At 43.3% G+C, this 25,552-nt stretch overlaps 2 protein-coding genes across 3 annotated transcripts in view; one reads left to right on the top strand and one right to left on the bottom strand.

The window, feature by feature from the left end:
- Positions 1–787: 787 nt before the first annotated feature.
- On the top strand, positions 788–25,512 carry TECPR1 (tectonin beta-propeller repeat containing 1). The gene is made up of 25 exons (XM_068206988.1): positions 788–945; positions 4,072–4,304; positions 6,052–6,234; positions 6,716–6,838; positions 7,505–7,630; positions 9,131–9,305; positions 9,401–9,501; positions 10,879–10,980; positions 11,413–11,558; positions 12,370–12,887; positions 13,641–13,786; positions 14,730–14,885; positions 15,394–15,543; positions 16,179–16,336; positions 16,989–17,116; positions 17,225–17,327; positions 17,975–18,071; positions 18,444–18,523; positions 18,813–18,869; positions 20,312–20,486; positions 21,351–21,486; positions 21,789–21,881; positions 22,521–22,627; positions 23,093–23,212; positions 23,899–25,512. Exons 1-25 carry the CDS (start codon positions 822–824, stop codon positions 24,094–24,096), a joined length of 3,735 nt encoding a protein of 1,244 aa, XP_068063089.1. The 5' UTR covers positions 788–821; the 3' UTR covers positions 24,097–25,512.
- LMTK2 (lemur tyrosine kinase 2) overlaps positions 6,857–25,552 on the bottom strand; it is a 67,326-nt gene continuing 48,630 nt past the window's right edge. The window contains exon 16 of one of the 2 annotated variants that reach the window (XM_068206986.1): positions 6,857–8,352. The gene's annotated coding sequence lies outside the window, so the exon portion shown is untranslated. Of the gene's footprint in view, positions 8,353–16,598; positions 17,454–25,552 lie in introns of those variants that run through there. The other variant, XM_068206987.1, reaches the window with a different exon arrangement.

Genomic DNA, 25,552 nt, shown 5'->3' with positions numbered 1-25,552 from the left:
TTCAAAGGTTATCATTTGCAGCAGGGCAGGTGTGTGATACCCTGCAATAAATGTTAAGCAGCACCTTTGGTGTCACCCAGGGAAGGAGGATTGCTACCGTGCTCCTACTGCACTGCCATAGATTGTGACAGGAAAGGCCACCTCCTTCCTTACACCTCCAGCACGGCATTTACTGATGGCAAAGGGCAACTCCAGGCAAAGGCTGGTTTTCCTCACTCCAGCTGCAGCCACTGCTCACGCCAAGCAGCCAGACAGACGGATGGGCTCTGCCTGCACGAGTCACAGCAGCTCATGGCAATCACAGAATGGGTCAGGCTGGAAGGCACCACAGTGGCGCATCTGTTCAGCCTTCCTGCTCAAGCAGGGTCGTTGTAGAGCGCATGGCACAGGACGGCGTTCAGCCAGTCCTTGAGTATCTTGAGTGCAGGAAACTCCACGCCTCTCTGGGCAGTCTGTTCCAGTGCTCGGTCACTGCACGGGAAAGCTGCTCTTCCTCCTGTTCAGGTGGAACGTCCTGTATAAGTTTCTGCCCGCTGTCTCTTGTTCTATTGCCCGGCACCACCGAGCAGAGCCTGGCTCCATCCTCTCGACACCTGCCTTTCGATATTCCTACTCATGGATGAGGTCCCCTCTCAGTCGCCTGTCTTCGAGTCCGAACAGGCCCAGGTCCCTCAGCCTTCCCTCATGAGATCCGCTCCAGTCCCTTGCTCAGCTCTGTCGCCCTCCCTGGAGCTCCCGCAGGAGCCTCCCAAGCCGGGCCCCGGCGGAGCCCCGCGGTCCCGGCCCCGCCGCCCCGGCCGTGACGCGCCCGGCCCGCGCCAATGGCGGCGGCGCTCGGAGCCGGTGTGGGCGCGGCGCTCTCCGCCGGCCGCGGCTCCGCGGGGCCGCCCTGCCGGGGCGCGGCGGCTCCTTCCGCCGGGAGCGGCGCCGGGCGGCGGGAGGCAGGTGAGGGGCGAGCCCGGGGCCGGGCCGGGGCAGCGCCGCTCGCTGCCCGCGGGCCGGTGCCGGGCCGGGCAGGGAAGGGTGGGTGGAGGTCGGGCCCCTGCCGCCCTTCCCAGCGGCTCCAGCGCCGTCGGGAGCTTGGCGGAGCCGCGGGCAGGTGCCGGCGTCTCCGCGCAGCCCCCGCGGGGAGGGCGTGGGGGGCACCCGGGGCGTTTCGTGTCGCGCCGCCGCCGGCGGAGCCCCGCGGGGAGCGGGGCCGGGGCCGCCCCGGGGGAGCGGGGCCGAGCCCGGCCCGGGGCCGCCCCGGGGGAGCGGGGCCGTGCCCGGCCCGGGGCCGCCCCGGGGGAGCGGGGCCGTGCCCGGCCCGGGGCCGCCCCGGGGGAGCGGGGCCGAGCCCGGCCCGGGGCCGCCCCGGGGGAGCGGGGCCGAGCCCGGCCCGGGGCCGCCCCGGGGGAGCGGGGCCGAGCCCGGCCCGGGGCCGCTCGAGGCCGGTGGCGCCGCAGCTCCGCACGGTTCCTAAGCCGATCCGGCCTTAATGCCCGGCCGGAGGGCCCCGTGCGGGGCTGCCGGGCGCGGTGTGCGCCTTGCCGCGTCTGTGGAGCGCTCTGGGATCCCCGCGGGCTCCGAGCTGGACGGGGGTACCGGAGGAGTCCCCGCTCGGTTCGTGCGACACGGAGGAGAAATGTGTGCGCAGTGAGCCTTGGAACACTTCGAGTCTTGGGGTGATTCACACCCTGCCACCGCCACGGCCTGAACTCGGGGACAGGGCCCTGTTCTCCCGAGGAACATCGTTGCTTTTATTATGTGCAAAGAGTTGGGATATTTTTCTTGAATTCTGTAGCAATCAATGATATGCCAGGCCACTGGAAATTTTAATTACCAATATGTTTTCTTCATTTAAGCATTTTAGTTCTATCCAAAATTATTTGGCTGAGCTGCAGGGTGAGGAATAATTCAGCAGATCAGGTTTTTTCCAGGCCCCTGAGAATACCTGACAATTTCTGCCTTCACTGAAAAGCACATAAGCCACCAGCACTGAGCATCCTTCAAATTTGGGCAATATGTCTTCATCTTCTGCAGCACAGCCAGTGCAAAGGGGCCTAAAGAGAAGTCTTTAAAGTTTATAATCCCAAATGCATTTGGGATTTCCCCATGATTCCCCAAACACTGTCTCAAAAGTTCAGATGGAAGAATATGTAGAAACTCTCATTTGTCTTGGCTGCCTTGAGTATTTTAAACCAGTTGCATTAGCCTGCATTATTTTAATTGTCCCATCTATGTTTTTCTTAACTTCATAATCTTTGGAATTTTCCTGAACTGTTCAGGTACTTTTCTGCTTGCCTGGACTGTTGTTCCAGGTACAGGCTTTCATTTTTATCTTTGCCCATCTTTAAGAGACCCAAGCATCGCTTTTCTTTGTTATCTGGCTAGGTAGCTGTCATTGTTGCATTATCTATAAAGCTTCCTTCACTCCAGACTCTCTGATATTCTGGTTACTTAAGAAGTGCATAATATTTTCTTCTGTTATAAAAACTGCTTTGGAGAATTTTCAGTGCTAATACTGAAGGGTTATCTTCACAGCCTTTATTTTCCCAGTGATACACACACTAATTTTCACCTCCTCTTCACTTTCTTCCATTACTCCATGTTATGTCCTTCTGTACTCCATTATAGGAGGATATAAAAAAGGTAAATGGCTAATCCAAGAAGAGACAAAGATTCATGCCTTCAAAGTCCCAGCAATAAAGAGGGAAAAATGGTGAAAACCAGAGGATTCATCTTTGTTATGCTACAGCTAATAGGAGAATTTTGCTCACAACCTTCCCCTGGTATCACTCATTCTCTGCTGCTATGTGTTTTCTTATCACTGTTACCTGTTCTTCACCTGTTGGATCCAGGTTTTTAGGTACTCAGCAGCAGCAATTCTATGAAGCAAAGAGTCCTTGATATATTCTCCCTGGGTTCCCAGGGGAATTTCCCGTGCTGTTCTTTGACACTGACCCAGCTGTGTGAGATTCTCCACACTTTCACCACTGCCATTCACATACAGAGTGCAAGTCAATCCCTGTGTGCCACCTCTTTTATCAGAAAGCAGGCAGGCAGCTCTCCTTAAGCTCTTGTGTTAAAAGCAGAGTTGCCATTTGACAGCAAAGAAGCAGTGTTCCACATTGACTACAATCTGAGTCCACTTTTCTACCTTTCCTCTCCCAGTTTCCTACTGCATAGTTAAAGGAGCTGAAGCCAAAGTTCAAAACATTCATTAGCAATTCTGACTGTCAAACTACCAAAATTTGTCTGTTTTGATGGCACCCAGAAGGTCAAGTGACAGAAATACACTGGCCTTTCTTGACTTCTGAAAGGACTGATGTGCACCTGCCTCACCCCTCTGAGAAGGGCAGGGCTGCAGTGCTCAGAAAATGACAGGTTATTATGTGATAAAACCAGAAAGGAGCTCAACCAGCTCTCTGCTGCCAAACCATGCTCTGTGTGTACTTAAATTCATCACACCTACGTATAAAGATCCTAAAGTTGGATCTGATCCAGAGTGCTTTGAAAGAGGTTTCCTGGCAGAAGCAGGCAGTATGTCCATGGTTTAAAACCAGATGTGTGCTTCTGGAGAAGCTCCCTTTCACATCCTTGCCTTTGTACCTGTTTAGGTATGTTGTTACACTGAGAGGAGGCTGAGAAGGAGGGATCAGGGGTATCAAGGCTTTGTGGAGCTGAGATGAGCAGGGTGTTTGGCACCACCAGCATTAGCAGATCCTGAGAGCGGAGCTGCCTGCTATGAAGTGGTCTGTGCTGCTTCATCCCAGTTCGGAACTGATGTCTGAACCCAGCCTGCCAGAGCTGTCCTGTTTATTTCTGAGCTCTTGTAGGATGCACAGTAGAAAGCTCTGGTAGAAAGGTCTTTCTTATGGCTTTTCAGGGACATCTGAGAGGTGTTGGCTGCACAGCTCTGACAAAGAGATCTGGCTGCCAGCTTTGCACAGGCTCTTTTTAAAAAATCATCCCTTACATCTTTATTTTAATTTGACTGGTGATGGCTCAGAGCATGACTGCTCTGCAGTAGAGTCAAGATCCATTTTTGCACACATCATTTCCAGTAATAACCTTGTTTTTGCCTTTCAGATATGGCCATGCCCAGTTCCCTTTTGTGGGCTGTTGACATTTTTGGGAGGGTTTACACTCTCTCTACTGTTGGCCAGTACTGGGAGCTCTGTAAGGACACACAGCTGGAATTCAAGCGGGTCTCTGCTGTCAAACAGTGCTGCTGGGGAATAGCCTGTGACCATCAAGTGTACACCTACGTGTTCTCAGGAGATGTTCCCATCAGATACCAGGAGGAAACCTATGAGAACCAGGTATGACAGGTACAGTACTTCTCTCATACAGCCACTGCTTGGACTGACAGCACATCCTACATTAGCTGTCTTGCTGTGTTCTTCTCACAGGAGGATTGATCAGTTTTATTTGTTTTCATTTTTTATCAGAAGTTTCTGAAGGGTACATATATGTGCCAAATGCCAGGTTATTCTTGTAGTATTTAAATTCCCAAAGGAGTTACACTTCCCTGCTCCTTGAAAAAGCAATGCCAGTGTGAACTCCAGCCCGTTCTGTGTGAGCCACTTCAGACTGGAGCATTCACCCTTTTCACTGAGTGGTTTCCATTTCTCCTTTCCTTAGTGACAAATACACAATCCCCTAAAGAAAATGTCCCATGTGACTTCCAGGCAACTAAGATCAGAAATATATTATATATGGTAATATATTCTGATAATATATTATCAGAAATATATAATTCTTTAAACAATGCTACTTCTTAGTGCTCCAAAGTCTTCTCTAATAAAGGCATAACTTTCCATTAAAGTACAATGTTTCCAACTTCTTTGCAGAGAAGTGTTAAGGTGATCCTTTCTATCTGATGCACTTCAAAATAATGTCTTCAAAACAGTATTTTAAAGGAAATTTATCAAATTTGGTTGTAAGTTAACCAAAAGTAAATTGGGAGACAAAATTGATGGATTTTCTTGAGCACATTTCTCTGATTTCTAATGGGCAATGGAATGAATATAAATTGGGACGAGACATTAACTTACTTGCATGGGCAAAAGTTCAACAAATTAATTTTATTCATTATTTCATATTGAAACAGCCATTTAAGTATGTTCCTTTTATTGTGTAAACATGTTCCTTAAAAATGCAAAATTTAAAATTTTATTTGCTACTTTAAAACTTTCATTTTGTTTGTTCTAGGTAATAAAAAATGAAAAACAAAATACTAGAAAGCACAAAAAGAAATACTCTACAAGAGCTAGCAACGATGAAATTAAACTGAAGTAGTTTGCAGATAATGTGCAAGGCAATTTAGCCAGATTTCTAGTGACAACAAATAATATTTTGTGTAAAAATTATAGACAGATTTTGCACCACTCATTTTCCATGTGCCCTAAAATGTAAGACTATTACAGCACAGATTTTCTATATACAGTATAATACAGTCATTCTAATAATTTAAATCTAATACAGTATTTCTATATTACGTAGGAGTTGGGGGGGGGGGAAATGACAGTATTGGTGAAAATCCTTGTGTTATCAGTTCTATAACTGATTTAACACAGATTAGGGAAAAAATATAAGATCCAGGGGAGATTTGCTGATACAGTGCTCTCAACACCGTTCCTGGCAGAGGCAGTGCTGTTTTTCTAGTGCTGACAAGATATGAATCATCTTTCTCTGGGAGTAGATTAGAGATACCAAGGCCATCCATTCAGCATTACCCTAATGCTGCAGTGTCATGGTGCCATACATCACCAAAGAAAAAAGCCCAGTGCCTGGTGAAATATAGCATCAGATGGTCCTATTTATGTAGCTGAAAATGACTTGGTTGGAACAAGCTCTGCAGTCAGCCCTTCTTTGGTCCTTAAAAAAGCTCCCTCCACTCCAAAGGCTGTGTCAGGGAGGGGCTCATGGAGTGAACACTTTCTCATTCACCCCAGGAATTTATTCCTCTTCTACTGCAGAAAATAAGAAACGTGCCATGACTCCCTGTAGATGTGCAACGAGATAATGTGATCTCAAACAAAATACTTTATTTATTATTTCTGGCAGCGCTGGAATCCAGTTGGTGGCTTTTGTGAGAAATTACTGCCCAGTGACCGCTGGCAGTGGAGTGATGTGAGCGGGCTAAAACACCAGCAGCTTGATAGTTTCACACTGCCTTCACCACACTGGGAGTGGGAGTCTGACTGGTATGTGGATGAAAATATTGGAGGGGAACCAACAGAGAAAGGGGTAGGTGAACAATACCAAAAAGAGGTCTATTCTGGGAATCCTTACTCTGTTATAGAAGTGTAAAAAAGTCTGTAAAAATAAAACCTGCCATAGATACTTCTTTCTGGGAAATAGCTCAACTCTAATACAACAGAAAGAAGGATCTTGTTTGAAGGCTTTTGAAGTCTATAGGAGCTTCTATAGAAGCTTTTTTCTTTTGATCAGGCCACGAAATCCTGGCAACTGGATGCCATTGTTATTTAAGGTCTTTACTATGAAGAAAGTAAAATGTTTTACTGTGTCTTGTTTGTTCTGTGTATATCACCCAGAGGAATTTGGGCATGATTCATAAATCATTCATGGAATTAGCTGATCTGTTAATCAGGGCTCTAGAGACACACAGAGTGACTTGTGCTGTGACTCTTGTGCAGAATTGTTCTGAGTTATGACTTCAAGCTTTCCCTTGATCCTGTTTTTCATACAAGAAAACCTCTGTTTGCAGGGCTGGACTTATGCCATAGACTTCCCCAGCACCTACACAAAGGATAAGAGATGGAATTCTTGTGTCAGACGCAGGAGATGGATCAGATACAGGAGATACAAATCACGGGACGTTTGGGCAAAGGTTCTGGATGTCTTTTAAACATTAAATAAACTGATTGTCTGAAATAATCAATTAGAAGTGCAGGGAAGTTAATTTTTTATGACTTCTCTGTAGGCTGGACTTGGATTCCTTCACTTCCAACTTGCTATTCTTGTAAGCATAAATGAAAAGCTGGGATTTTTCATAGAAACCTGTGGTAATAAAGTGCCAAATCTTATGGTGAAGCAATTAGAGATGGATGCTCACCTCCTTTGCGAATTTCAGATCAACTTTTTAACTTCCTTTGGTTTTGTGACAAAGCACTCTCATTCAAGGTGATACCTGCCTTGCATAATTCACAAGCTATGTCCTTTATCTGTGTAAATAACTGTTCTTTAATAATTGTTGTTTCATTCTAAGAACATTCAAAATTTGTAATTTGTGATCTTTCAGCTTTCCAATTCTATATGCACTGTTCTGTGAATAAAAACTTCCTTTAGTTAAGGTGCAAAACACAGACTTCTCCATGCTGCCTTGGCAGCATTTCCCCTCCCTGCATATGGAGGCCTTGAATGAGAGGGAGAATCTCCATGTTCAGCCACTCTAGGAAGTGATATATGACCAATCTGCAAGACACAAGTTATGCCACCAGCCAAGTCACCTGTTTGCAGTGTCTCCTCTCCTCAACCTTCCTTCCCTTTGCTCCAGATTGTGTCCCATGATGAACCAGACCAGCTGCCAGACCCTTTCAATGACATCTCCATTGGAGGATGGGAGATCACGGACGAGCCTCTCGGCCGCCTGTCAGTGTGGGCAGTTTCTTTGCAAGGAAGGGTACGTGTGTGTTCCCTAAGTTTTCTAATAAAAATTACTAGTTAAAAGGAGTTAAATACCTGTATAGCAAGGCAGGGTTGTTATTGTCTTATACTGGTAAGGAAATGTTCTGCTTGTGCATCTGGCAGAGGATGAAAAGCTGCTTTGGGACTACATTATGTAACAACTTGTGTTCTAAATGGAAAGGCTTAGTACTTCCAGAGCTGTTGTTTCATGGAAGCCTTTAACCTCTATGAACAGGTGAATCTTAAAAACTGTGGCTGAGTAGTAGTATATTATATCTTGAAAAATGCTCAGAATGCTGACTGTGGTGCTGGGAACCAGGAGAAGGAGCCTTAAAACCTGACAAAGGTTCTGGTAAAGCATTGTGCTGTGCCTTTGGGGTGGAGAGACAGGGATGATTCAAGAGTTTACAAAATGGTTTTCAAAGACTTACTGATTGGAAAGTGATCATCTCCTGACCTGGTAATGTGGCATCCAGCTCTGAAATGTTTTCATTTTATTTTCTATTGAAAACTATACATCTTTCTTGGTTGTTGTTGGTTTTAGGCCTCCCATGGGGTCTCCTCTTTTGCTCAGTCCTGTGAAGATCTTTCTTTTCTTCCTTCATCCTTCCAGCATGTATCTAATATTCCTTTGTGTCTAGACAATTTGTAACTTGAGGTCTCAGAATGTAATACTTTTAACAGGTAGCCTGAGCTTTCAGCCACATCTGGCACTGCCTGGAGAGGCAAGCAATCTTGGTTACATTGTTTAAAATAAAACTCCCTATTCCTCATGCTTTCTAGAAGTCCTAGACAAGCATCCCAGTCTACAGGCTTACTTGACTGCCATTGTAAAATGCTTTTATTTCCCAAGTGAAAGTCCCTGGGGAAATAAAGTATTCCTGAAGATGAAGATTTAGCACTCAGCAGTCATGCTGTGGAGCATTCGTATGACTGCCACAGGATGCTTTCTATGTTTGACCTTCCTGTTTTGACTGTGATCTACAGAAAATTGCAGTCCAAGACTAGCAAGTGGCTGAATGTCACCAAAGGCTGCACAGAGAATGGATTTTCTCCCCCATATTGTGACAAGCTCTGTTCAGTGAAAGTGAGGCCAGGCTCTGAGCTAACAGTAACATTTTTGTGTTATGTATTTGTTCACTCTTGTTTTATATAACATGCCCTGAAATACACTGAATTGGTTTAAATGTTGAAATACACACAGAACTTGTAGCAATAGTTTACTGTACCCAATCCAGATGTAGTTCCATGATAAAAGCGGTTCTGTAGAACAGCCTCCTCCCTTAGTACATAAGGAAATAGCTTCAACTGCATAATCAATATTTAAAAAAACGTACCTTTAAAGGTCAGAGTGCCATACGCTACATAAAACAATCCTCTTGTTAAAGGAGAACTGTTCTTTCCAGTTTGTCTTTACTCTTGTCTCAATGGTTTCATTGTTGTAGTGATAATTTTTCCTTATTTCATTTGTTTTTGTTTTTTTAAACTTGTCTAGGTATGGTACAGAGAAAATGTCTGCCATCACAATCCAGAAGGTTCCACGTGGTCCTTAGTCACCACTCCTGGTGAAGTTGTACAGATCAGCTGTGGACCCTATGACCTCCTTTGGGCAACTCTCTGGGAAGGGCAAGCTATTGTGAGAGAAGGAATTGATAGGAATAACCCTCAAGGTAAAGTTTGTTAAATCTGGCTGGAAACCCCTTTGATTTGTATAGTGTTGAATAAGAAACTAACCTACAGTACCTTATGGGTTCTGTCTTTGCAGGAATTTCCTGGAGTACTGTGGAGTCTCCAAGCTCTGAGAATGGGATCATGCACGTCTCCGTGGGTGTTGATGTGGTGTGGTGTGTTACAAAGGATAGAAAAGTAAGAGGGCTCCCATTCTGCTTTTGCTTTTTTCTTCCCTTTCCCTGTCTGCTGCTCTCAAACAGGGGTGTATCTTGCATAGGAAGCATTGGTGATTTGAACTCTCTATCCCCATGGTTTGGGGAATTCTAGTTCCCCTTGCTGTTATGGGAATGCTCTGTGGTTTCTGATAGTTGAGTGGGATTTAAGGAAGGCTTTTTTGCTTTTCTTTTGGAAGGAATTTTGTAAACCCAAGTCAGACAGATTTGGCAGATGGATGGGGATGTTGGTGGGGATTGGATGAGGAGCCTCTTCTAAGGGATATTAAGCATCAAAATTGAAGTGACTCCTGTTTCCACAAGGACTGAATTTTCCATCAAAAGCAGCAGGGGGAGTATTCTCATCTACACTGTCCTGCATGATGCTATTTTTTTTAATCTTCCTACTGCAACTGTTCCCTCTTCATCAGTCTTTTAATGTGGGGGTTTTGGTATTTAATTAGGTGGGATATCTCTTATGTGGATGTGTGATTACTTTCTTACTGGAGTTTTAACTTAGAATGATGAAATGCCTTAAGTTGGAAGGGATCCACAAAGATCACGGACTCCCACTCCCTGCTCCTTCACACTGAATTCAAAGCCAGGCCTGAACTCTGTGCTTGTGCAGCAGTTTGTTGAGTTTCTCTGCTGTAGTGAGTCACTGCTTGTCAGCTGAGCCATGGTAACAGGCTGTGCCCAGCCTGCTCCATCTGCCACATAAATCCACTGTAATAAATGGAGATAAGCTGGTGCATTTTCCTTCAGATCTGCCACAGGGCAGTCAAGCATCCTGATGTTATGGGATTCAACCAACAGCTTCTAAGGGAGCTGCTTGCTACTATGACTATATGGATATATGCTGCAGACAGAGGGAACTCCTTCCAGGTGCCCAGTCCACAGACACTTTCTGATTGGTAAAGTCAGATCTAAGGGGAGACAATTTAAAGAGCTGTACTGCTAAAGACATCCCCCCGACAGTTCCCTCTGGCAGCCCTGCTTCTAGGGTTTGAATATAAGAACAGTATTTAGAAGCCCATTCAGAGTGATCAAAAATAGCCTACATGGTGGTAGTAATAGAAAGTATTTCTCCAAGAGCATAAAAACTAACTCTGTCACAGAAAGTCCTATAAAAAAGTCTCCTTTTTTGGCTTTTCTGGCTGCAGGTGGACACATAATGTGGGTACTATTGAGTGAATTGCTTTATCTTTATCTGATAAAGAATCAAGGAAGTAATTGACTTCTTAAGACAATGTGGCAAGTCAGTGTTAAAGATTAAGAAGATTAAGATTAATCCACTAAAGAAACTAAATTCCTGCTAGAGCAGAAGGAGAAAATTTTCGACTTTCTGTTGTTGTTGTAGGTGTGGTTTAGAAGAGGAGTGAACTCACATAATCCTTGTGGGACAAGTTGGATTGAAATGGTTGGAGAAATGATGATGGTAACTGTAGGCTTAAACAACCAGGTAAGAGAGCTGGGGAGCAGCTGAGAGGGTATTTACATTCCTCTCTAAAGGGGACTGTTACCTCTCAGGGGTGTGTTCCTTCTAGTGCAGGAGCTGTTCACACCTGGTGAGGGCTCTCAGCAGTGCCAGTAGGGCTGGCTGGACAAAGGGGCCCTGGCCCTAAACTGCTGGGAGGGAAAGTGGCTGAATTCTGCAATTCTGCACCTGAAGGTGACAGCCAGCACCTGTCTCGTATGGCACAGGGAGGTGCAGACTGGTTTTGGTCCAGAGTTTTGTTCTGCATCTACAGTGTCAGCATTATGGAAGAACACAAAAGGAAAATGCTGTGTCCAGCAGTTTCCTGTGCTCAATTCTGCACCACTGCACCTTTTTTTGTATCTGATACCTCCTGCATTCCAAGCCACTTCCTTCACCAAGCCCTTTTCCCTCTAGGTCTGGGGAATCGGCTGCGATGACAGAGCGATTTATTTTCGTCAAGGTGTCACACCAAGTGAGCTCAGTGGGAAGACATGGAAGGCAATTGTGTCTGGCAGAGAGAGTGACAGATCTCAGACTGGGAGCTCAACAAGTCTGCTCAGGTACTTCATGAAATACCTCCTCAAGACTTTGAACAGCAAGGGTTTCAATGCTAGGAGATATTTCTTTACATTCAAGGGGTACAGACAAGGAGGAGTGGGGAAGACATCTCTAATCATTATGTATGCCAAAAGGCAATTGCATTTTTGCCATTAAAATTAACAATAAGCAGCAGTTGTTGGACTCAGAGAAGAATCTGAAGCTCCCACATTGGAATTCACTGCCTGCAGTAAAGCATGTTCCTCTGGGCTTTACTATCGCTATCTGGAACTAGTCTCTAATAAGAGAAGATGTTGTTTATGAAATACCATGAAGTAGTGTCAACTCCACTTAGGAATTACTCTTCCTGAGTGTCACTGAATGTTTATTTTCCTAGAGAGGTTAAATCAGTTACTCCCCCTGCCTGCTGACCTCTGGGCTGTACCACACATGCCAATGGATCTGACTTGTTTGAGCCAGTGTGCTGAGAAGTTCCCTTTGGCAAAGACAAATCATAAAGCTAATAAGAAATCCTATTTGCTATTTCATATTCAGAAAATGGGATGTGTTTTCCTGAGAGTTGTAGGCAGCCAACACCATGAATTGTTTGAAAAGATCAATAAAATTCCTTCCTATGTTTCAGATTTACTAGACCAGTTTGCCAGGTTTGTGTTGGACTCGTTCCTCTGATGAGAGAATTTGACATTTAAAAGAGAAGTCTGCTGTTTCTGTCCTGCAGTGAAACACTAAGTCATTTTCTGTGTGTCTGCAATCTAAGGCCTGTGCTGATTTACAATGCTTTGGATGATAATTAATTATCTATTTGTCCTTCAGTGCTGGCTGTTTCTTTACTGATGATATTCAGAACCAAACAAGCGCGGTCATTCAGGGTGATGCAGATCCTTCCTCTGATACAGAGCTCCCCGGCGTGCCCACGAGCCCTGCCAGCACTGCCCTGCTGGGAGCTGCAGCCGCTGGGAATGGCCCAGCCAGCCAGGCTGAAACATCTGCACGGCTGCCTGTGGATCCTCTGCACTCTGAGCAAGGAGAAGCCACTGCTGCTTCACCTAGTAATGACAAAGATAACCTCGAAATGAATAAACCTCCTGGAAACCCAAATCCTTCTGCAGAACTGCAGTGGATAAACATTGACTTGAAGGAGGCTCAGAAGCATCCAGTGCTGTCTGTCAGCAGCTTTGCAGACACATCCAGCCTCTCTTCCCTGGGCGCGTTCTCGGTGGGAGCTGAAGACCAGTACGGAGCCGATGAGCACCCACTGTGGGCCTGGGTGTCTGGGGGAGGCTGTCTGGTAGATCTGCACAGCCCACTGAAGTGGTTCACTGCTCCATCAGGTACTGGCCAGTCACCACAGCACACCCCAGTTCCAGTCACAGCTCAATACGCTCTTTAAGAAAAATGTTGGTTTGTTTTTTCTGACCAAAGCCATGGTGCAAAACTTGTGCTAACCCACTTTCTCTTACTGCAGTTTGTTAATAGGTTAATGTCTGAGCATAGTGCTGCAGTATTTAGCTGCAGAGCACTTTGGGCTTGAGATAAATAAATGTAAAAGTGATATTTTCTCTTGAGTTCCTGTAACAATTTTGCAAAGTAATCTGTGGTGGATCTACATCTCATTTTTAACTGTACTGAAACTGCAGCTTCGGGCAAAACACATAATATCACTGAGCAGTAACAGGAAGGAGTGAAAAGGGCTCTCTTGGGAGGTGCAGATGCTGGCAGTAACTGCCTCACTCTGCCATTCCTATTGAAATGGGTAAAATAAACCATAAACTGTGGCATCCCAGTATTTAACAGTCTAACTTGTGATGTAATATATTATCTAATTATCTTGCAGTTCAATGACAAAACTCTCATTTTTACAAGGTTATGGCTTTAACAGCTTCTCTATAATCATCTAGTGATCCTATTTCCATGCATCATTTACAAAGTTTGGCTGTAATACACTGATTCCAAATTATAATCATTATAAAAATGGTGTTAGACTGGGTTGATCCAGTCTGGTGTTCAAAGGAGCGCCGTGTTTTACCTTTCACAGAACTGTACTCAAAACTCACTGGAGTTTATTGGGTTTGGTTCTGCCCCAGGTTTGTCATCGTCTGTACAGTCTCTGTCCCTGTCCATCACTCCTGCACAGACAGCAGCGTGGAGGAAGCAGATTTTTCAGCAGCTCAGTGAAAGGACAAAGCGGGAACTGGAGAATTTCAGGCACTATGAGCAGGCTATTGAGCAGGTAAGCAGGGAGGACATTTATCTCTTATCTTCTAAACACATCTGTAATCAATAATACATTTCTGACATACTGATTTGAGCTTACTGTCAGCTTTATATTCTCACCCCTATTTCTGTCTATGACAACTTTCCTGGATTATTTAAATCTGAGCTCCCTGTGGGAAATTAACGACTTGTCAAACATAGAGCAGCAGTGTTCATCTAAAAGCATTACCAGAGAGTTTTATTTAGGAAGAAACAAAGCATTGGTCAGCATTATTTGGGTACTGTGAGACTTCAAATCCTCAGAGAAATGGTTGCAACAGCAGAACATTGTATGAATTATTCCACCACAAGATGAGGCATCTTAATTGAAACAGTGACTCAAGGAGGTGAGCTTCCCTCTCTTGTGGCCATTAGGACTAATTTAACTTGCGTAAATAAATGATGCAAACGTCAATGGCAGCACGTAAATAGCAGCAGTTTTGTTTGATGTTCCCTTTGTTATGACTCCTTGGCTCTTTTCAGATTAATTCATATTGTTGATCCCTTCATTGCTAATTGCCAAATGACATCTAGAATTATTTGATTAAAACACTTCGAGTCCAGAGGTTTAATCAAGTTGAAAAAAATTGTGTCAAAAGCCTTTAAATTCCAAAGAGAGGTTGTGTTATAACAAGAGCAAACTTGAGTCAGTTACTACCTGTGTGCTACTGCATTCTTGCAGGGTAAAAATGTTACTACTGTTGTACACGTGCTACTTGAGTATCTTTTTATCCACTTTTACGAGTTCTCATGCTCTGGAACACTCTGTATGGGAATGTGTGATACAGGTGTATGAATGTGTGATGAGGTGTGATACAGACTAACCTGCAACAGACACAACTTGTGGGCACAAAAACAGCATTCGGGAGAAAGAAAATGAGTCATGCAGTTTCTTTATTCCTTTTGTGTTTGCCTTGCAGTCAGTTTGGGTTAAAACTGGAGCCTTGCAGTGGTGGAGGAACTGGAAGCCTCATAAGTGGATGGACGTTCGAGTTGCACTGGAGCAGTTCACTGGGAGTGATGGGATGCGTGACAGCATCCTGTTCATCTATTACATGTACCATGAGGAGAAAAAGGTGTGTCCAGCTGCAGACCCCTGGGAGAGCTGCTTTTGGCAAAGAGAAGCCTCTGAAAGGGAAACAATTTCTTTAAAGGAGGCAAATTATGGCACTCTCTGTTCTGAGGTTTGGCAACTAATTCAAAGGCAACCCCAGGTACCAGCAAACCGCAGGCTTTTCTGAGCTGTGTTAATGCTGTGTCAGAAATACCCAATCACAAACCACTCACATTGTTTAAACCATCAGTTCTGCACTAATTAGGAATCCTTCTGGAAATTCAAAGTGTTCTTGATTGTGAAGAGCCCAGCTTGGCTGGACAGGGTCTTCCCAAGTAGGGTTAATGCCTGCAGGTAATAGGAATCAGAGGTAGGGTGAGACTGGAAGTGGAGTCCCATTCCCTCTGTGCCAAGAATTGATTCTTTGCTGTCCTTGGCAGGAATGCCTTGTTTGTAGACCTGAACTGCAAAAATGCTGGCTCTGTGGAAGGTTTGCCTTAGTCACAGGTTTTTTTTTTCTCTTGTCTTAGTACATCCACGTGTTCCTGAATGAAGTGACCATTATAGTTGAAGTGCTGAATGAAGCCAAGCATTCCTTTGCATTGTACACACCTGAGAGGACAAAGCAGCGATGGCCAATCCGCCTGGCAGCCGCAACAGAGCAAGAAATGCATGACTGGGTAATTCTGGGCATCTCTCACTTCAAGCTGTCTGTATCTGCAAGTAAACTTAGAAGCCAGTCTCTGAAATGTCAGAATTACATTTAAACTCTTGAGGCTACTCATCTGTTTTTTAAGTTTATGTATTTAAACCATCTGGTAAAACTTACTTAGAGGCACCTGAGGCTTGTTATCTCCTCTGAAGTCCGTTTGCTTTCTGGTGCTGCAGTTATCCGCAGCAACACCAATATTGCTTTACATTCTCTTCCTATCTCTGGATATAGATCAGGGTAGGAATGAGCTAGGAGTTGAATTAAGTTATAGTGTTCTTCTGCATTGGTAGAAGAACCATTCTCTGTTTTTATTGCTGCAGAGAGTCTTTTGTACAGGCAGACAGGCATAGATACACTGGAGCAGGGGCAGACCTGAGAGATGCTTCATCCTGATCAGCTCCTGAAAACCACAGCAGTTCCAGTGGTTATATAATAATTTCTGAACCACTGAATTCTAGTGCCTTTTGAGAAAAAGCTGCAGATTCACTTTGCTGATTTGCAAGAACATGCAGAGGTAAAATTTTGTTTTACAGTACTGAGCATCTCTATGGGAATTTTTGTTCTCGCTGTAAATGGAAGCTTTTTTTGCTTCTTGTTTTGTAGCTGTCTTTGCTGAACATGTCTTGCTGTGAAAGCAGACGGATTCAAGGCCCTCCTTCTCACCATGCCATTTGGTCAGTTACTTGTAAAGGAGACATCTTTGTTAGTGAGCCAAGTCCTGAACTGGAGGCCGGACCCCAGCTGATGCCATGTGATCAAATGTAAGAGGCTTCTGAAGCTGCTCTTTCTGCATGGGATGCCATCCAGCAAAGAATGTCCTGTCAGTTCAGTGCCTTTGATGGGCTCTTGGAGTGTGTAGTACGCTGCAGATGTCTCTCACTGACAGGGTTAATGGCTGCCTTCCTACTCATGATTGCACATGATGAAATTCACCAAATCATATTTTAATTCTTAGATGCTGGAGATATCCTTGTGATTTCAAAAGCCTTTCTCACTGAGATCCCATTTTTTTAATTGCATCTCTAATGTCATAAGAGATAGCCTAAACTGAAAGTAAATCTAATCGCTGTAATTGGAATATAATTTGAGCTTTCAGTTCTATCTGGGTCAAGAAATCTGAAATTCTCAGTCTTCCATAGACACTGCAGTCCAGGAGTAGTTTCTCAACAGTTTTTATGACAACTGTGGCAATATGGTACTGCAAACTCCTCAAGCAGAACAATACCATCTGCTTTCTGGGAGCTGTTCCGAGGGAAATGCTTTCAACTGGCAGCTGCTTTCACTTGAAGATTGCACAGTGGTTGGACAAGTGAGCAGAGAAGGTTGCCTGTGCTGAAGATTATTGGGTTGTTGGTGGGGAAAGCACACACCCCTGAAGGATGTGGTGTTGAGTACAATGTCCTTTCCTGGCAGGTTCTGGCGTCAGGTGGGCGGCCACCTGCGGCTGATAGAGAGCAACAGCCGGGGCGTGGTGTGGGGCATCGGCTACGACCACACAGCCTGGCTTTACACTGGCGGGTATGGAGGTGGCTTCATCCAAGGTACAGCTTGGCAGTGAGAAATGGAATCATCAGTGCCTGATGGAATTCAAAATGTAATGTCTTTTGAGCTTTAGCTTTACTCTAATCCACATTGTTTATTCCTCACAGGACTGGCCAGTAGTGCTGATAACATTTACACACAGTCAGATGTGAAAAGTGTTTACATCTATGAGAACCAACGGTGGAACCCTGTCACTGGATACAGCAGCAGGTTATTTACTCAATTTATTGCATTTCTTTACTTTACTACAGTCAAATGAAACAAGGGCTTTGTTCTAGCTTAGAGGAGTTATTACACTTACTCTGTCTTCAGTCTTCTCCAACATTCATAGTTTACCTGTGATGGAAGGAGCAGTGTTTCTGAATTTTCTAATTTGTAATTATCAAAAATGTCATTATGGCAAAATGTTACAGATTTGTGCTTTGTGATTGCACAAAGTGTGTGTACTTGCAGTATCTTTCACTATTAAGGCCAGACAGAAAAGTTATTAGGATCTGTATATTCCTATACATATTGTGCTAAATACACTGGGTCCTTGAATAGTATGTTTGACCAAAAGTATAGAAAAATACATATCCAATTATATGGCATTCACATACCAGTTTTAAATGGTAGTGAGGAATATCACTCTACAGAGAAACATTTACATGGTCCTCAAGTTTGCTATAACTGGAAGCAATTGTACAGCTTCTTTCCCACTGTGCTCATCACTCATGTGATATTTCTAAATACAGAGATTAATGATGGCAGTGTTTTGTGTGTGAAAGCAGGAAGTGCTACAAAAAGGCTTTTCTTCCCTCGCCTTTTAAACTCCCTGTTGTAAATGACCTTGCATTCCTTGTGTTCCACCACCACAGAGGTCTGCCCACAGACAGATACATGTGGAGTGATGCCTCTGGCCTGCAGGAATGTACAAAGACCAACACCAAGCCTCCTTCTCCACAGTGGTCTTGGGTAAGTTTTGTCTTACAAATTTTTTTACACAGAAGTCCGGGCTTAGCAAGTAGGATATAAGACTTGAGTTCAAGGGGCCCAGATGTTCTTCTGGGATTTGTTGTAACATTTGACCTCGTTTTTCCCATTAATAGGTAGTAATAATCTTCCATGGTCAAAAGAATGTTAAGCACTGAGTGGGGTGTTTTGTTTAATGTGACTTAGATACTTTTCCACTGAATTAAAAAGATTTGGGAACCTCTGTATGTATTTCAAGTATTAGAAGGTTTCTGGCAAGTCATTGCTCTCCAAAAGGTGGAGGTAAATAGAAGAAGAGGTGTTCATGATACATTAGGTGTTGAGTGTTACTCCCAGTGTCCCCTTTGCCCACAGGTCTCGGATTGGTACATCGACTTCAGCCTGGCGGGCGGCACGGACCGGGAGGGCTGGCAGTATGCAGCTGACTTCCCAGCGTAAGGAAACTCCTCTTCTACCAAATCCCAGACTCCAGTCCTCACTCCTTCTCATTTCTGGTTTGCACATTAACTGGTTTGGCAGGGACACAACACTACCTCATTTCCCCCCTTTTTGTGGGCATGCTGATATTTGCAGGAAGGGAGGGCAGCAAGGTGAACTTGGCAAACTGTCACTTGAAGAACTTTAAAATCAGCAGTTGTTCCTGGTGGGCAGAGGGAGGCACTGGCACTGACACTGGAGATGCTCTGACATCCTCATGAACATTGTTTAAATCTGTTTTGGCAGGTCCTACCATGGCCACAAGACAATGAAAGACTTTGTCCGACGGAGGCGCTGGGCAAGGTGAGGAACCTCAGTATAAATAAATTTTGAACTTGAATGCTAATTACTCACTAAGTCTACTTTAGTTATGAGATGAAGAGTCTTGTCAACAAAATCCCAATCAACAAAAATAAAAGTAAAGAAACCTGAAATAAATAACCTAGCAGAGAAACTGATGACCTTTAGCATTATGTCTCTCATTGTAAGTCCCTATGGATAGTTACCCTATTGGATACTGTGGGATCTGTAGATAAAAGTCAGACAGTTCTTCTCTATATCTGATTTTCCTTATGGTAATGGAATAATAGACACTGGGTATAGGTCACTTGTAACTGCTGGTAATAGGCCTTTTATATTAATAGTTTCAACTTATGAATTCCACATACTGAGTGCTGGGCCACAGATAGTCCAACCCCATTTCAGCCAGAGGAAATGTCCAGGTGGAACCCAGAGAACAGCAAACTGCCACTATGTTCTATAAGCTGGGGAAGTCTGTGCACTCCCTGTTTTTCCAGCTTTTCTGTGCTTTCTATACTAGAGCATCTAATAGTTGTGCTATTTAATTGCTGTGAATTTGCACACTGCTGGGTTTAGTATTGATGCTACAAAGTATTTTGCCCCTTGTACAAAAAGCTTTGAAGTGAGGTTCTGAAGCATCAAAAGTGTTATTTCATGATATGCAGCAAAACAAACCCAGTAAATCAACATGGTGACTTGAAATAAAAGAAGCAACTTGAGAAATACCCTCTAGCCTAAATACTTCCTCTTTTTTTAACTACCAATTGAAAACTGAAAACAAATAGGGAACCACTCAGGGTTGGATCAGATTTTTCAGAACTGGGAAACAAAGAAATGTCCTGATGGTTTTTAGGACATTCTTCATACACAAAATTATTGTGGTGATGCTAGAGTCTAACATAATTTCCCTAATTGACAGCACTACTTTGGTGCAACTGCCACAGAAATAGTACACAAAGTCCCAGCATGACTTATCAAGTCTATCATTTAGAGCTGCTTTACCTCTGCCTACCTCAAGATGCTACATAACCTTTTTAACAGACCAACCAAAAAAGAATTGTAAAGTTATTCCTTTAATCAAGACAGAGGAAGGAATGAGCTGGGTGCGGAGTTCTCTCTGCAATTCATTATCCTGCTGCTGCCCAGTGAGTCTGAGAGAGCTATGGAGCAGTGCAGCACCAGTTGCAGACTTCTTGGGTGGTCTTGGTTTTATAAAGTAACTTAAAAAAAACAAACAAACAACAGAAACTTTGAGAAATTATTAGTTCAGACTTCAAAACCTGATGCAAAACATGATTGATTGTTAAAAACCTCTTTCAAATAAAAAATACTAATACTTAATGAAAAGCACTACCTAATGAAGACTTTAGGACTGGAAGTCAAAAATAGACTGGGAAACCAATAGAGTATATACTTCTGACAGGTTTGGGTCTTTTCTGCTTCAGAAAATGTAAGATAGTCACCAACGGGCCATGGCTGGAAGTGCCTCCTGTTACCCTGTGGGACATCTCCATAATTCCCAGTTCAGATGCAGATGATGAAGAAACAGTAGCACTGTGGGCAATCAGTGACAAAGGAGACGTGCTCTGCAGGCTTGGAGTGACACAGCAAAATCCAGCTGTAAGTCTCCCTGTTTGTTTTTACTGCTTATTGATGTATTCAATGTAATATGCAAGTACATACAATCACACAGGGCCCTCTCTCAAAACACCTTGTTCTTTTTTCATCCCTTTGTGTCCCAGATTTGCAAGTCCTTGTCCATCAGCTGTAGCACAGTTTGCTGCCCACGTTCCTTATAATAGTGCTTCTCTTGCATAATCTACCTGAGCCTCTCTCAGCTCCTGGCCATCTTCTCATGAAGTGTTTTACTTCCACTTTCTGCACTGGCAGCTTAGTTGTTCTTTTTTTGTTTGTTTTTTGAAATGGTTGATAACAGGAGTATCCCACTTAAATAAAGGAATTGCTGAGGAATGGACTCTGTGAAGCATGGTCCCAGTCTAGTGCCTTGATACCAGTAGGATAAAAACCAGGAAAAACATCTAAGAAAATACTTTAGTAGAATTTGGAGAAAAACTACAAGAAATTGAAAAATATTTAAGAATTTTTTTTCCTTCTTGATCTGTAAAGCAGTGCAGCAGTGAGAACTGGAATACTGTGTCTGGAATTTGAAATCCCATTGATTTTTGTGAAGAATTAAAAAAAAAAAAGAAGGCTCTAGTCCAGCTGTCCAGAGATATGTAGATGCCTAAAATGCAGTGATTTTAATAGAAAAGGCCCTTCATTGTCCAACTTAGTTATTTTCGAAGAGTTGTATATCCAAACATCTTTGAGGATCAGCAACCTTGTTTCTGTAAAGTTATGTAAGATTTATTCTCCAGAATATTTTTCACTATGTTGTTTTTTTCTCATTTGGTAATAATCAACAATATTTTGTCATGGAGGTTTTAAGAACTGCTTCACAATTCATCTCCCATGATTTGTTAGGGAACATCCTGGCTGCATGTGGGAACAGATCAGCCCTTCATTTCCATCTCCATTGGAGCATTTTACCAAGTGTGGGCTATTGCTAGAGATGGTTCTGCCTTCTACCGGGGTTCAGTGTCTCCAAACAAACCTGCAGGTAAGAACTTGTACTTTATCTTTTGCTCTACTCCACTGCCATGTCTGAAAAAGTCCAATCTGCTTTGCAGAGGCCTTTCCCATGGCTGTGCAAAACAGTGCACACAAATAATACAGTAATTATAGCAGTTAATTTGCTATTTGCTTGTGTAATTTAAAGTGTTCATTTGTAAAAAACAATCTCTTAAAAATATACAAAGGGTGCCTTCACAGCCTTCCTGCACAGCAATGTATTTCAACTGCAGACATTTCCAAGCCTAATTCTGTTTTTTCAATGCTTAACTCAAGATTTGTGACCTTTAGGTGACTGTTGGTACCATATCCCTTCACCTCAAAAACAGAAGTTAAAGCAAGTCTCGGTAGGACGAACATCTGTGTTTGTCTTGGATAAAAATGGTAAGGATTTAAAAAACTGTTAGTGCTGCAAAAAGTACAGCAGTCTATACCAGACTGATTTAAAAAGGAGAGGTTACGTTAGAACTGGACAGATGAATACTGGTGCTCCAAAGGGAGCAGTATTTCATACTGAAGGATTTGGAGTAGCAGTGCACTTAAGTACTGCTTCTGAAGGCTTGGTTGTTATATCTGATAGTGCCCTGGGTAACAACAGTCCAGCATCTGTGCTCTGGGGGGGAAGACACAGATGAATGTCAGAGAATTGCATGGCTGGGTTTTGTCTGGAATCCTGCTCCAAAACAGATAAATTATGAAGCACTTTTGTACAAGAAACAATCCTTTAACACCAGATTCAGAGACCTTAATCTCATTTGCTTTTGTTTCCTAGTGCCTAGTTCCTTATATGAACAGTTTTCCCCAAGAAGTTTTACAAAACAGAGTATTTACTATATTTTATAAGCAGTAACTATAGAAATACAAATTCCAAAGTGGGAACTTCATTTTGTCCATCTCTGTAACACATCAGCCAAAACTGCATTTCCCTGGAACACAGAAAGAATGAATTCCTGATTTATGTTGTTTAGAGCCCTTCAGACAAACAGCCATGCTGGGCTGTAACCAGCACTCCTTGTTTCACAGGCAATCTCTGGTACCGGCAGGGAATCACACCCAGCTACCCTCAAGGATCTACCTGGGATCATGTTTCAAATAATATCCGTAAAATGTCTGTAGGGCCCCTGGACCAGGTGTGTATTAAGCTTCCTTGTATCTCATGAGTTCATTAAAAATTATGTAGAAAATACTTTAGTAATTAAATGTTCTTCAGCCTTAGTTTTGTTTAACTTTATTGCACAAAATGTTGGTCTAAATGCTGGAATCTGATAGCAAGAAATAAAATCATACCAATGGAATAGCGATACAGCCAAGCCCTCTGCTGCAAAAAGCCTCATTATTTTTTTTTTCCTTTTTTTTAAACTAGGCTATATGTTTTAACAAGGCTTTTTATATATTTAATCTCTTTCCTGCCAAGTCTTATCTGGAAATGTTTTAATTATAGCACTGCTCTGTAGTTTGTTTGGGTGTCTCTCTGCCTAAAAATTAGAGCATTTTCAGCCTATTGAAGAACAAAACTGATTTTTGAAAGGGGTCAGACAGAGATTTCACATCTGGGAAGAGCAGCACATTTTACTGCCTCTCTCTGTTTCCTTGAGGTGTGGGTGATAGCTGACAAAGTGCAGGGCAGCCACAGCCTGAGCTGTGGGACCGTCTGCCACCGGACTGGTGTCCAGCCCCTGGAACCTAAAGGCCTCTCCTGGGATTATGGCATTGGGGTAAGTGCTGGGGGCACAGAACTGCCTGAAGTTGTACATCCCACTGTCTGTGGGCTCACAGAGAGAGGGAAGTGCCATCCTGCCCAGCTGGCCAGCATTAGAAAGCTTGGATATACCTGCAGGAAACAGACATTTTCCTTCAGGTTTAGGTTCCTTTTTGAGGTTATTATAATGGGTTGTGCAATCATAGCTGGGAAGTTATTTGCATTTGATAAGTATTCATTTTAAATAGGTAATTTAAAAATTACAATGGAAAAATTAGTGGCGTAAGAGCCATTTAAAATAAAGTGGATTCCTTCCTGGTCTGCACACTATTATTCCTCATTGTTGTACCCTGTAATATTCTCAACGTTTTGAGAAAGGCTATTTCAAGTTTTGCCACCTTTTAAGTTGGTGGAACATCTGCAGTGACTCTGTTATAAATGCCTGACTCTACTATCTCAGTTCTCTGTGATAAAGAACAATCCTCAAGTTTACCACCTCTGCAACTCCCTGTCAAGGAGGTCTGCTGTGTTTTGTTTCACTTTACAAGAAGACTTTTTTCTGATTCATCCCAGAGCAGGATTACTTTCCTCATGAACAGGAAATAAATGAATAAACTAGCAGTGCACATAAAGCATCACATCACATACAGCACTGACAGGGTGATGTTCCTCCTTTTGAGTTTCTGTATCCCTTTTTCACAGGGTGGGTGGGAGCACATTACAGTCAGAGGAAATGCAACAGAAGCATCTCGGGGTGCTGTGCCTGACACCACCGAGGAAAACCCGGCAGCTTCAAAGGAGGGAGAAGGTGAGGACACTAAAGGGAAAACAGAACACTCTCTGACCCCTCTGATGGTCAGAGAAAGTCAAGAGTTGGACAGAAATTCTGTTAACTGTTAAATTGTTGCCATCTACCTGTTGCTAACAAGCAGTAGGCAATAGATTAAAAAGAAATAGGTGTCTACTTCTTGGAGAGAAAAACCTGACATTTTTGTGCTAATATGTTTGACTGAACTGGTCTTTGCAATGGGATATTTTAAATACTGAATCCTTCTAATGCATCTTGTGTAAAATGTGACTTGATAGAGTTCATAGTTTTGTCAAAGGAGGCAAGGTTTTTAACCACAATGTATTTCTGACCCTTTACACACCATGCAAATGTGAATATCTGCGCCGATGATACCTGCATTTCTTTTTTTTTATGCTCCCTACATTTCTCTCGTATTCACACATCTTGCACGCTGTCCTTGAGATTAATCTTTGAGCTGAAGATGTTGTTGAAGATGTTGTTTCAATTAGAACGAATGCAGGCAAACACAGCTGATCCTGTTTGTAGAGGCCCTTACACATGCACAGAGCTCTGCTCACCGGAGGGCTCCATGTCTAAGGATGGACTTGGGTCAGGCTGTTCTTGCTCCCATCAGCAAAATCCAATTCTGCACAACTCGGCTTAGGCTGCAGTTACCAGGAAGGGCCAATTTTTGCTGTCTTTGCTCACAGTGTGTTAGTCAGGCAGCAGAACCCCTGGTTTCAGGGAGCCATTGGAGAGCCCAGTCCTGGTCAGTGGGGCTCAGCTCTGAACTGTCACTGCAGGCGCTGGGAAATCGTGTTCTGTCTTCAGCTGAACTGAAACTGGGACAATTGAGGTACACAGATGCCTACCTGAGGAGGCTGGAAGGCACCAGACTCTGGAGGCTGTGTTCCAGATCATTGCAAATTATGCTTTCCTACTGTAGAAGTTCAGGGAAGGTCTTAAACTCTGACTTTACAGTGGTAGGAATGCAAAACAGCATTACTGACAGCAGTGGAGTTTGCCAGTGTACACTGATGGCAGTTCAGAATGAAGCTCTGCTCTTCATTTTGAGTAAGTGATTTATTCATCCCTTTTTCCAACATGAAACCACGTTCTATTCTCAAAAGCTTTTTTCCCTGACTTATTTATCATAATTGGACAGTTTACATTCATTTCTTCTGTGTGTGACTGTACATGAAGCTATTTTTATATGATGAGCAGTTTGGTGTGGTCTCAGTACTGTATTTGTAGAAGTAAAACTTATGTTTGCACGTATTTAAGGAATATATTTGGTATTTAATGCCAAGGAAAGCACTGTTTCCAAGTCCAAATGTGAATGAAGATTGAAGATGCTTTACTGTTAAAAAAAAGAACCCGTTGATCTTTCCAGTATGTGATTGGAGATTTCTGGTTTATACATACATTGTGGGAGAACCATAAATAATGTGTTGCATTAATTACTGTAATAGGTTTTGCATAACTTGCACAGTATCTTGTCCAAATAAATAACTTTATTATATGTATTTTTAGAGAATTATTAGGATTGTATTTTTCTCTGCATTG

The sequence above is a fragment of the Anomalospiza imberbis genome, chromosome 16 (assembly GCF_031753505.1).
Source record: "Anomalospiza imberbis isolate Cuckoo-Finch-1a 21T00152 chromosome 16, ASM3175350v1, whole genome shotgun sequence".
NCBI lineage: Eukaryota > Metazoa > Chordata > Aves > Passeriformes > Viduidae > Anomalospiza > Anomalospiza imberbis.
Note: the sequence above shows the minus strand (reverse complement) of the source record. Positions and strands in the feature narration are given on the sequence as shown.

Coding starts and splice junctions, on each gene's coding strand:
- TECPR1 (XM_068206988.1), top strand. CDS start 822: ATGGCGGCGGCGCTCGGAGCCGGTGTGGGCGCGGCGCTCTCCGCCGGC. Junction 17,117..17,224: donor TGGAGGTGGCTTCATCCAAG/GTACAGCTTGGC, acceptor TATTCCTCACAG/GACTGGCCAGTAGTGCTGAT. Junction 21,882..22,520: donor GTTTGTCTTGGATAAAAATG/GTAAGGATTTAA, acceptor CTTGTTTCACAG/GCAATCTCTGGTACCGGCAG.